The sequence below is a fragment of the Vigna unguiculata genome, unplaced genomic scaffold (genome assembly GCF_004118075.2).
Source record: "Vigna unguiculata cultivar IT97K-499-35 unplaced genomic scaffold, ASM411807v1 contig_284, whole genome shotgun sequence".
NCBI classification, from domain to species: Eukaryota; Viridiplantae; Streptophyta; class Magnoliopsida; order Fabales; family Fabaceae; genus Vigna; species Vigna unguiculata.
The window spans coordinates 13,686-26,337 of record NW_021010989.1 but is presented as its reverse complement, the minus strand read 5'-3'; the positions used below and the strand labels follow the sequence as shown (position 1 = coordinate 26,337).

The following is a 12,652-nucleotide window of genomic DNA, read 5'->3' as shown; positions in this document are numbered from 1 at the left end:
AACCTTGCATCTGGATCAAATTCAGTACATGGCAATGTGTGAAAGAAGTATTATGTGATATTGCTCCCATGGACTCTTGTCATCTTCTTTTGGGATGGGCATCGCTTCGTTTTAAAACACTCCATCTTGATGAACGTTCCCTTTATTTGATGCATGAGGGACATCAAAAGAAGTAGAAATTTATGACACCTAGACAAGTCAATAAGGATCAACGTAGGCTGAAGGAGAAAACAGAAAAAGAAGGCAAGCTGAGTTTTATTCAGAAAATAAACGAGTTTCATCTCATCTATCTTAGTGAGAGTGATTGTCCTAAATTCATACGTGATTCAAGAATCCATGAGTTTAATCAAAGGTCCTTTATCCCTTTGTGTGTTTCAACTCTTACGCTTATCTTCCATTCTTGGAAGTGTGATGTCTAACAATTTCCGTTTCAACTTCTTTTATGTTTCCATTTTCTCGTTTTAAATAATGTTCTTATAGGACCAAAGGTTGTAATTCACAAGTCACTTCAAGGGCTTCGGGAGGCTGATCTCGGCTGTTCTTCTATTGCTTCAAAGGAATTCTGGGGGCGGAGCAGGGGACCTGCAAAAGACACTCCGATGCCTAAGTCAACATAGGTGATGTCAGAGTATCAGAATAATTTAATGCGTAATCAATGCATGGAACAGTGTGTTATTTATAGTTTTTTACTTGTGGGTCCTACCTATGATGGGCTTTCTGGCCCAACGTTCCCCTTTTTGGCTATTCATGGATCCAGTGCTTAGAAGGGAAATTACCAGGGGGTCCTTCAGGGGGAGGCGGTACTCGGTACTCAGTCATGCGGATCTTTGTGGGTGGATGGTTTTGCGTCGTCGGCTGGGAGGGTTGCGCCACACATCCGGGTTGTCTTGTATAAGTACGCTTTGTAATGCGGGGTAGGCGGCCACTGTGGTGGTTGCAGATGGCCGCGTAGTTTGTAAGATTGCTTTCTGCGAGTGTGCGGTCCACGGTTCTTCTGAGAGCCGTGCTCTTCTGAGGGTGCTTGGTGCGATGTGTGGTTGAGGGGATCTTCCATAGCGGAAGATGATGTGGGCGGCCGTCGGCCTCGCGGGATGCTTCATGAGCCAGAGGGGGCTCTGTTGAGGTAAGCGGCTGGCGGGTGAGGCTGGTGCCGTGTAACCGTACTGGGACATCAGCCTCCCAACCGTCGACCTCGCTGGATGCTTCATGAGCCAGAGGGGGCTCTGTTGAGGTAAGCGGCTGGCGGGTGAGGCTGGTGCCGTGTAACCGTACTGGGACATCAGCCTCCCAACCGTCGACCTCGCTGGATGCTTCATGAGCCAGAGGGGGCTCTGTTGAGGTAAGCGGCTGGCGGGTGAGGCTGGTGCCGTGTACCTGGACTGGGACATCAGCCTCCCAATCTTGAGGAAATGAAGTGACGTAGAGACTTAGTCGGATGGCGGCATTTTTGCAATTTTCATTGGTGGATTGTGGCCGTGTACTTTATGGTCATACCAGCCTCCCAGTCTTGAGGAAATGAAGTGACGTAGAGACTTAGTCGGATGGCGGCATTTTGTGTGGAAGGGTGGAAAACATTTGTTGTTGGTTGGTTAAGGTGAGATTGAGTGTGGGTTTGGTGGTGTCAGGGTGCATTGAAGTGATGTGACGTTTGGGTTGCACTGTTTGGCGTCAGGTTGCGTTTTTTGAAGTGGTTTGGGCTTGGGCTTGCACTGTTTTGCGTGGGAGGTAAAGGGGTGCGTGATTAGTATTTAAGTTTGGTGGTTGGTGGGTGGTTCGCATTCACAAGTTGCGCTTTGATTTCATTAAGAGAGGTATCGACTTTGAGGTTGGAGTTGTTTGCGTGAAGTGGCCGTGTCGTTTCTGTAAAGGTATGTCGTCCTCTTCTCGTGGGTCTAATTCTGGGGAGTCCGACGCGAGTTATGGGGAGTTACGGTTGGAGTTCCTTAGTAGTTCTTCGGAGTCGTTGCATTTGGAGGTAGAGCGCGAAGTGCGTGAAGATCCGCCTAGTGAGCATGCGGAGTCCTTGTGGCCGAAACGGAGCGGGTACAGTTGGGTGGCCGAGGGCGTGAGGAACTGCTCGTCGAAATATAGATGGTCTCGTCTTCTTAAGTCTTGGCTGAATAGCATATACCTCTTCGAACGAGGTTTTGATCCGGATAGTATGCATGTGGAGCGGGTTAGTGCCGTGGAGTGTGTTTGCCATGGGAGGGAGGGATCGGCGACCGATTTCTTTTATGTATACTCCTGCATGTTTGTAAAGTTGCATGTTCGTCTCCCGTTTGACGAGTTCACAATAGGCGTCCTCCGGCTACTGAATGTGGCGCCTACCCAGCTCCATCCGAATAGCTGGGGCAGTTTGCAAGCTTTTAGGCTGTTGTGCAAGGCGCTAACTTTAGAGCCGACTGCTGATAGCTTTTCATATTTTTATCTGACCAGACCGAGGGAGCCGTGCAGCTGGGTTTCGCTTGTGGGGAGGCCTAAGAGCTGCGTTCTGGACGGTTTTACACAATCTTTTAAAAATTTCAAGGACGGGTTCTTTCGAGTGAGTATGAAGGCAGGTCTGCAGCCGTGGTATTTGGACGAAAGTGGTGTGGCGAGATTTCCACTTTACTGGATGGATTCGCCTACTAAGTGGGAGTTGGTGGCGAAGGAGGCGTTAGATGCGGCCAGTAGGCATGTAGTAGATGTGTTGGAGAGGCTGCCGCCTAGGGCCCCTGGGAAGTGGATTGTGTGTTGTTATTTGACCGACGACCCGGGGCGGGATGTTTGCGGTACGTTTCCTTGTAGCCGTACTGGTTCGCGTGTTGGACTAATCTGAATATGTTTCTTTTTTGCAGGTGTGATGGCCCATTATGCAAAAAAGGTGGGGGCTTCGGAGGATTTGTTTGCGAAGATTAGGGATCAGCTGGCGGCTTCTTCAAAAGGGGAGGGTTCTTCAAAGGTGCCGCTGCTGGCCGGCCCCATGGTAGAGACAGTGCGGCCTGCGGCGAAGCGGCCTGCTGTGTCGAAGCTGAAAGGTGTCGGAAAGGATAGGAAGAGGCTCAGGGCGCTTGCCAAGACGGGGGGGGGGGGGGTTGCGGCGGGAGGTTCCAATAATCCGGATTTGGGGGGGTTCGAGAAGGCCAAGGTGCAGATGAGGAAGGGGGTGGAAATCAAGCTGACCGATCCGGAGGTTGCTATTGTGGAAGCCGCTGACCCAGGTTTGCTTATGAGGGCTTGGAATGAGTATATGTCGCGTGGGCTTGTGCTGGGGCGGCGGCTGTCGGCGATATTGCAGGAAAAGCTCGCTGCTGGGGACAAGAAGAAATTGGCTGACGAGCTGGCTGCGCTGAAGGTGCAGGTAGAGCGCGACCAGCAGAACTGGGATGATGAGAAGAAGAAGTTAGAGGCTGAGGTGAAGAAGTTGAAGGCGGGGGTGTTGGCTGCGGAGAAGAAGTTGAAGTTGAAGCAAGTGGAGGTGGATGAGCTGCAGGTGAGGAGGAAAGTAGAATCTGAGGAGGCGGCTGACGAGATCAGTGGTTTACAGCAGGCCGTGTATTCAGAACATGTGAAAGGTTTTGAAAAGGCCTTGAGGCAGGCTGAATTTTTGTATAAGGAGGTGTCTGTCACCGACTGCCGTTTCAATGTGAACTTGGACATTTATGAAAACAAGATGTTGGACGTGGCGGAGATAAGCAAGCTGAAGGCCCTAGCTGAGGGGGAGGAGGTTGCGCAAGATGAGGAGGGGACCTTGGTGACGACTCCAGTGAACGTTGGTGACGACCATGTGTCCAACGAGGACGGGCTGAAGGAAGAGGCTGAGGCCGAGGCTGTTGGCTGGGGTGATGACGTAGCGGAGGAGTAGACAGTGTGATGTAGTTTTTTGTTTTGGGGGCGAGGACGCCGAAAACTTTTTAATTTTTTGTGACTATAGTCGAGGGGAAGCTGTTTATTGTGATGTTTGTGGGTGGGTACCTTTTTGGTATGTGAATCCGAGGGCGCCGTTGTGGGCTTGTATGGTGACTTGATTTTGGAAATGAATGTTCAAAGTTTTTATTCGTATGTGCTGTTGTGGTATATTACGGTGTTGTGTACACAATCATTTATTTGTTTGCGCGTCGTGTGGTTGATTTAGTATGGTTACGTGACATGTTTAAATGTTAATTGGTTCGTCTAAGGAACCGTGCTTTGTTTCGCTTATCCGGCTTTTTGTGGTGTCGGCATTCGGCGATGTTAGTGGTTAAGGACGTTTATTTTTATCCCAACTTGTCGGCATTTGTAGTGGCGGTTGGAATGCAATTTTGGTTTCGACTAGCAGCCATTAGTGTAGCTGTTAGGAATTTTGATGAGGTTTGACCATCGGCGCTTGGGTCAGCGGCTGGGAGTATTAGTTATGATCGACCAGCAGCACTTAGATTAGTGGTTGGGAACGCTAGTGTTAGTATCGACCAGCGGCACTTAGAGTAGTGGCTGGGAACGCTAGTGTTAGTATCGACCAGCGACACTTAGAGTAGTGGCTGGGAACGCTGATAGGATGCATTCTGAGTAACGTGTTCCTTGCAATATATTTGGTGGCGGATGCCTCGTTAAAACCTTCTTGGCCAAAACCCTCCTTAGGGAAAAATGCCAGGGGAGGAAAGAGTACATCCACTTACAAGCAATTTCTAACTAAAGTAAAACTTTAAATGAGAAATATTCCAAGTGTTGGGCAATGGCTCCCCGGAAAGCTTTTCGAGACGGTATGCTCCTTTGCCGACATCTTTTAGTACACGGAACGGACCTTCCCAGTTTGGTGAAAATTTTCCTTCGTGTTTCCGTGCTTTACTGGCCATCCTCCAGACTAAGTCGCCCTTATGGAGAGAGCGCGGCTTGAGCTTGGAGTTGTATCTTCGTACGGCTCTAAGCTTTGCTGCAAGGTCTTGGATGCGTGCTTTTTCCCGTGTTTCGTATAGGAGGTCGAGATGGGTGTTCATACAATCGTCGTTGGATTGTTGGTTGTGGTATGACTGACGGAGAGAAGGTTGGCCGATTTCTACGAGAATCATGGCGTCGGTCCCGTAGACGAGGGTGTATGGTGCCTCGTGGGTTGATGACTGGGGTGTGCATCTGTATGCCCAAAGCACTTCAAGAAGTTCGTCCGGCCACTTCCCCTTTGCTCCGTCTAGCCGTTTCTTGAGTTGGCTGAGGAGGACCTTGTTTGCAGCTTCTGCTTGGCCGTTTGTTTGGGGGTGCTCGACGGAACTGGTGATGTGTGTGATTTTCAAGTTACGGTAGAACTCGCTGAGGCTTTTGTCTATGAACTGACGGCCGTTATCAGTTATGATGGTGTGAGGTATACCGTAGCGGCAGACGATGTTCTTCCAAACAAAACGCTGCACTTGGTTGGCGGTTATAGTGGCGAGGGGTTCGGCCTCGATCCACTTGGAGAAGTAATCAACTGCGACAAGTAGGAATTTCACTTGGCCTTTGCCTGGTGCGAAGGGTCCGACTATGTCCATACCCCACTTGGAGAATGGCCACGGTGAGGACACCTGGTGGAGCTCTTCCTGGGGTATGCGCGTTACGGGACTGTGCTTTTGACATTGGACACATTTCTTAGTGTATGCGGTGCAATCTCCCTCCATTGTTGGCCAGTAGTAGCCAGCTCGTAATATCTTGGCTGCCATGGTTTTGGGGCCTGAGTGATAGCCACAAACTCCTTGGTGTATTTCTTGCATGACATACTCGGCCTGTTGTCGTGTGATTCATTTGAGCAAGGATCTGCTGAAGCCTCTTCTGAATAGTTCACCCTCGACTAAAGTATAGCGCGCCGCTTTCTGAGCCCATCCTTTGTCTTCGTTTGCTGGGGTTGTTCCTTCTTCTAGGTACTTGACAAAAGGTTCCATCCAGGTGCTAGCTGTGGTAATGTTGAGGCATTGATTATTCTGTTCGATGGAGGGGGTGCTCAGGGTGTGCTGCAACAGTGACTTGTATCGTCCCTTCTTCTTAGTGCTAGCGAGCTTGGAGAGGATATCGGCTCTGGTATTGTTACATCTAGGGACATGTTCGATTCTGAAGGCCTCGAAGTGTTCGATTAGGGCGGTTACCGTGTGGTAGTATTGCAAGAGCATGGCGTCCTTGACTTGATAGTCGTCGTTGAGGTGCCCCACTGTGAGCTTGGAGTCTGTTTTGCAGATTAGCTTCCTGGCGCCGACATCGCGCGCTAGATTGAGGCCGGCTATTATAGCTTCGTACTCCGCTTGATTGTTTGAGGTTTTGAAATTGAAGCACAGGGATTGTTCAACGAGGATGTCGCTGGGGCCTTCCAGTACTATTCCTGCGCCGGCACCTTGGGGATTTGAAGAGCCATCTACGTGCATGGTCCACCAAAGGTCTTGGGTGGGTGGTTGGTTCTGGAGGTCATTGGTGAAGTCTGCTAAGCATTGTGCTTTTATGGGTCCATGTGGTTCATATTGGATGTTGAATTCTGATAACTCGATAGCCCACGACGATAGTCGTCCTGCCAGATCCGGTTTCTGAAGGATTTTCTGCACAGGGTGGTCAGTTCTGACGATTATTGTGTGGGATTGGAAGTATGGTCGTAATCGTCGTGCTGCAGTTACCAACGCAAGGGCTACCTTTTCGATCATCTGGTATCGCGTTTCCGTGTCCTGGAGGATTCGGCTGGTGAAATATATGGGTTGCTGGGTGTTGTCTTTTTCTTGGACAAGGGCGGAGCTGAGTGCGCTCGCAGATGCCGCTATGTACATGATGAGGGGAAGGTTGAGATCTGGTTTGGTAAGAATTGGGGGTGTGGTGAGCAGCTGCTTCAAAGTGGTGAAGTTATGCTCGCAGGTCTCATCCCAAACGAACCTGGCGGACTTCTTTAGCAGCTTGATCATTGGTTTGGTTTGATCGGCCAACTTGGGGAGAAATCGTGAGATGGCGGTTAATCTGCCCACTAGGCGTTACACTTCCTTGACATTTGTGGGACTTCGCATGTCGATTATTGCTTGACATTTTTCAGGGTTTGCCTCGATCCCTCGCTGTGTGAGCATAAACCCGAGGAATTTGCCACCATCGACCCCGAAGGTACATTTCTCGGGGTTGAGTCGGATGTTATACGTGCGTAAGGCTTTAAAGACTTCGGCCAAATCTGTTGAGTGCTGCTTGGGGTTGGGGGATTTTATGATGATATCGTCAACGTAGACCTCCACCGTTCTTCCGAGGAGTGGCCGAAAGACTCTATCCATCAGGCGTTGGTATGTCGCCCCGGCGTTCTTAAGGCCAAAGGGCATGACCTTATAGAAAAGATTGGCCTCTTCTGTGATGAAAGCAGTTTTAAGCTTGTCCTCCTCGGCCATGGGTATCTGATTGTAGCCAGAATAGGCGTCAAGGAAACTAAGTACCGCGTGTCCGGCAGCCCCATCGACTAGTTTGTCAATGCTGGGGATTGGGTAGGCGTCTCGTGGGCATGCTTTGTTGAGATCCGTGTAGTCGACGCACATGCGCCACTTACCGTTAGGTTTCTTTACGAGCACCACATTTGCTAGCCAGGTTGTGTACTGTGCTTTACCGACGAACCCAGCCTGCTTGAGTTTATTAGCTTCTTCGATCGCTGCTTGCCTCCTGCTTTCGCCAAGTTTCCTCTTTTTCTGGGAGACAGGTTTGGCATTAGGGAAGACCGACAACCTATGGGAGGCCACCTTGGGGTGCACGCCGGGGAGATCTGCCGCGGACCAAGCGAAGAGGTCGACGTTCTTTTTGAGGATGTGCTCAATGTGGTATACTTCATCTTTAGGGATGGTGGTGCCTATTTGGAGGAATCGGTTCTGCTGCTCTAGGGGGAGTTGTCGTATGTCCCCAACAGGCTCGACTCTGGCCTCAGAGGTCAATCTAGGATCTAGGTCGTCTCCTGCTAAGGTTGCTCCTGCCTTGGACTGCTCGATGTTGTGGGTTGCCAAGGGTGGGTGGGGGAGCTTTAGGCTTGCCATATAACATTCCCTTGTGGCGCGCTGGTCACCGTGTATCGTGATTATCTCACCCTGCGGGGATGGGAATTTCATGGCGAGGTGTGGGGTGGACACGATGGCTCCCAAGGCATTGATGGATGGTCTTCCCAAAAGTACGTTGTAGGATGTATGGGCCTCTACGACCAGGTAGCGGATGGGTATGGTCTTCGTTTGTCTACCTTCTCCAAAGGTGGTGTGGAGGTCGATGTATCCCTTGGTTGGGACCCTTTCGCCTAAGAATCCGTATATGGGTTCATCATGGGGGGTGAGGTCGGCTGGGGGTATCTGCAGCTTGTTGAAAGTTTTCCAATATAAGATATCTACGGAACTTCCTTGATCGATGAGTACTTTCTTGACTGCAAAGCTTTCTACTTCTATGGTTATGACCATAGGGTCGTCTTGATTGGGATCGGTGCCTTGAAAATCTGCGTCTGAAAACGTGATGGGCGGCATTCTTCTCATCGTCCTGCTAGATACAGCATGTACTGATTGGACAGCCCTTAGGTGCTTCTTTCTGGAAGAGGACGACCTTCCTCCTCCGGCGAATCCTCCAGATATGGTGTTGATCGTCCCTCGTAGGGGTGGCCTATCGTCGGTTCGTCTGGGTTGCTGCTGTGTTGGCGTTCTTTGCTCTGTGTTTTGGGTTCTTGCAGGTTCTCTTCTTGGTTCCCTGCGTTCAATCCGCCGATCTAGTCGCCGCTCGACTCGTCTGTTGTCGTTCCTCTCACACCGGGGTCTGGGTGCGCCTTCCCCCGTCTCTCTTATATAATGCTTGAGGTGCCCAGCCCGCACAAGTTCTTCTATCTTGTCCCTTAAGGTGTCACATTCATCAGTTGTGTGGCCGTTGTTACGATGGTAATGGCAGTATTTACTTAGGTCCGCGTTAGGTGGATTTTGGTACTTTCTGGGTGGGGGGATGAGTTCGGCCTGCAGGACTTCGTCCAGTATGCGAGATCGGGGCGCATTCAAGGGGGCATAGTTGGAGAACTTCGCAGGTCTCCGCTCCGTAGGACGGTTCTGTTCGCGCGGGGGGGGCTCTTTGTTAGGCCTTCTGATGTCTGTTCGGGCTAGGGGAGTCTGAGCGTTGCTTTGGTATCGCCTCATGTCTTCCACTCTGATAAACATGGTGGCTCTTTTCCTAAGTTCCTGCATGCTCAAGGGGGGGCGCATTGCTAACTCATCAGCAAAGGGTCCTGGTCGGAGAGAGGTCATCATGTACATCAATATGAGATTGGGGGTTAAGTCTTTGATTTTCATGGCGATGGCGCCGAATCTGTCGATAAAAACTCGGAGAGGTTCCCCTTCTTCCTGCCTGAGATTGAGGAGGGCGATTGTAGTGAGGTCGTGGCAGCGGCTTGTGTCAAATTGAGTGGTGAAGGTGGTGGTAAGTGTGGTGAAGGAATCAATGGTGTAGGGAGGAAGACTCATGAACCACTCCAAGGCTGATCCCCTGAGTGCCACCGAAAATGACTTACACAGGACGACGTCGTCCGTAGAATATAAGCCTACCTGATTGGTGTAGATGGATATAAACTCGTCTGGGTCCGTTGTGCCGTCATATGTCACAGTGGGTGCCTTCCACTTATTTGGTAAGGGGGTCTCCGTGATCCCGTCCATGAAGGGGTGGCGGCGATTTCTCTTTGAGGCGAATGAGCTATAGTTACCGCCTGTCGTTGGTCTGGTGGGTCTGTACTCGCTTTCATCTTCAGTTGGGGGGAGGTCAACTCTTGATTGGGGAGGGGGGCTACCCTTGAGTTTGGTGGAAACTCCGCCCTTGACCGAGGTTGGCCGGGCTCCCCGGCCCCTTGGTCTGCTTCTATTTTTTGCCTAAGACGGGAATTTTCTTCTCTCAACGCTTCCATCTCATCCGCGTTCCTTTTCTTGTATTCTGCGAATTCTTGCTGCATCCTGGCTTGGGCTTCCAGAATGCGGGAAATCTCCGATGCTGGTCCAGGGTCTCCAACTTCAACAGTCGGAACCACGGGGGGGACGTCTGCCGTTCTGCTTCTCGTGGAAACCATCTTGCTCCCTTGGGCGGTTGTTTTAGACTTGTGAAGTACTCTTCGGCCCCACGGTGGGCGCCAGATGTTCTTACAGGACCAAAGGTTGTAATTCACAAGTCACTTCAAGGGCTTCGGGAGGCTGATCTCGACTGTTCTTCTGTTGCTTCAAAGGAATTCTGGCGGCGGAGCAGGGGACCTGCAAAAGACACTCCGATGCCTAAGTCAGCATAGGTGATGTCAGAGTATCAGAATAATTTAATGCGTAATCAATGCATGGAACAGTGTGCTATTTATAGTTTTTTACCTGTGGGTCCTACCTATGATGGGCTTTCTGGCCCAACGTTCCCCTTTTTGGCTATTCATGGATCCAGTGCTTAGAAGGGAAATTACCAGGGGGTCCTTCAGGGGGAGGCGGTACTCGGTACTCGGTCATGCGGATCTTTGTGGGTGGATGGTTTCGCGTCGTCGGCTGGGAGGGTTGCGCCACACATCCGGGTTGTCTTGTATAAGTACGCTTTGTAATGCGGGGTAGGCGGCCACTGTGGTGGTTGCAGATGGCCGCGTAGTTTGTAAGATTGCTTTTTGCGAGTGTGCGGTCCACGGTTCTTCTGAGAGCCGTGCTCTTCTGAGGGTGCTTCGTGCGACGTGTGGTTGAGGGGATCTTCCATAGCGGAAGATGATGTGGGCGGCCGTCGGCCTCGCGGGATGCTTCATGAGCCAGAGGGGGCTCTGTTGAGGTAAGCGGCTGGCGGGTGAGGCTGGTGCCCTGTAACCGTACTGGGACATCAGCCTCCCAGCCGTCGGCCTCGCTGGATGCTTCATGAGCCAGAGGGGGCTCTATTGAGGTAAGCGGCTGGTGGGTGAGGCTGGTGCCGTGTACCTGGACTGGGACATCGTGCTATTTATAGTTTTTTACCTGTGGGTCCTACCTATGATGGGCTTTCTGGCCCAACGTTCCCCTTTTTGGCTATTCATGGATCCAGTGCTTAGAGGGAAATTACCAGGGGGTCCTTCAGGGGGAGGCGGTACTCGGTACTCGGTCATGCGGATCTTTGTGGGTGGATGGTTTCGCGTCGTCGGCTGGGAGGGTTGCGCCACACATCCGGGTTGTCTTGTATAAGTACGCTTTGTAATGCGGGGTAGGCGGCCACTGTGGTGGTTGCAGATGGCCGCGTAGTTTGTAAGATTGCTTTCTGCGAGTGTGCGGTCCACGGTTCTTCTCAGAGCCGTGCTCTTCTGAGGGTGCTTGGTGCGACGTGTGGTTGAGGGGATCTTTCATAGCGGAAGATGATGTGGGCGGCCGTCGGCCTCGCGGGATGCTTCATGAGCCAGAGGGGGCTCTGTTGAGGTAAGCGGTTGGCGGGTGAGGCTGGTGCCGTGTAACCGTACTGGGACATCAGCCTCCCAGCCGTCGGCCTCGCTGGATGCTTCATGAGCCAGAGGGGGCTCCGTTGAGGTAAGCGGCTGGCGGGTGAGGCTCGTGCCGTGTACCTGGACTGGGACAAATAATTTCTCACATTTCTTGCTTGTTAGCTTTCCAACAATGATAGATCAGTCAAACGAATCAAACCCTATGGATTCACATCATTTGGTATTCAGAGCCTGGCTATATAGATTTGGAATAGGAAAGGAAGTTTATTATACCTTTGTGTGTTTCAACTATTCGGCTTATCTTCCATTCTTGGAAGTGTGATGTGCTTTATTATCCATTTGGTCCGTCGATAAGAAGCAAATTCGTCAAACACAATGCATAGAATTATTTATTGTTACATATCAAGGTGGGGTACTGTTGCCAAGAAATGTTATCGACGGATTGCAACCATTGGAAAGTAACAAATATCAAGTTGAATTCGATCCTGGAAGAAGAGAATAAGTTTCAACTTGTGAAAAGCTAAAAGTGCTTCACAAGATCATAATAAACTTACATCAAAACTAGTGTCTTAAGATTCGGGACAAATCTTCTCGAAGAAGGAGGGTATGATGTGAATTGCATATGGGTCAAATGGAGGATGACTAATGCGTCGTGTTGATGCAGTTTCTTTTATTTAAATACGGGTCCAATGCTTTGTAAAATTTGCTGACCAAATTGTGTTTGTGCTTAACCAATTAATGGACTTTAGTTTTGCTTTATCTTCAAGTTGAAATAAGGGTCCATATGCCAACTTAAGAACCCACCTTTGGAAGATCAAGAGGACCTTTGCTCAAAGTTTGTGGATGACTTTTGGTAGCCTTAAATTCAGTTACAATCAACCATTAAGTAGCGGATCGTTATTAGCTTGAGTGGATTATTAATTAATAGCTTTAAGCGGGATGATATTGAAATTTATGTGTCTTTTGTAATTCTAATGGTTAAAGCTGCTATATAAGTTGAACCATTTTCATCAATGAAGGCAAGCTGAGTTTTATTCAGAAAATAAACGAGTTTTATCTCATCTATCTTAGTGAGAGTGATTCTCCTAAATTCTTGAGTGATTCAAGAATCCATGATTTTAATCAAAGGTCCTTTATCCCTTTGTGTGTTTCAACTCTTAGGCTTATCTTCCATCCTTGGAAGTGTGATGTCTATCAATTTCCGTTCCATCTTCTTTTATGTTTCCATTTTCTCGTTTTAAATAATTTCTCAAATTTCTTGCTTGTTAGCATTCCAACAATGATAGATTAGTCAAACAAATCGAACTT

General features: G+C 49.9%; 1 protein-coding gene across 1 annotated transcript; it reads right to left on the bottom strand.

The window, feature by feature from the left end:
• Positions 1-5,723: 5,723 nt before the first annotated feature.
• LOC114171511 lies at positions 5,724-6,860 on the bottom strand. Its single transcript, XM_028056480.1, has one exon. The coding sequence runs from the start codon at positions 6,858-6,860 to the stop codon at positions 5,724-5,726; it is 1,137 nt and encodes a 378-aa protein (XP_027912281.1).
• Between the last annotated feature and the right edge of the window lie 5,792 nt (positions 6,861-12,652).

Bases quoted from the DNA above. Each gene is read 5' to 3' on its own strand.
- LOC114171511 (XM_028056480.1), bottom strand. From the start codon at position 6,860: ATGATCAAGCTGCTAAAGAAGTCCGCCAGGTTCGTTTGGGATGAGACC.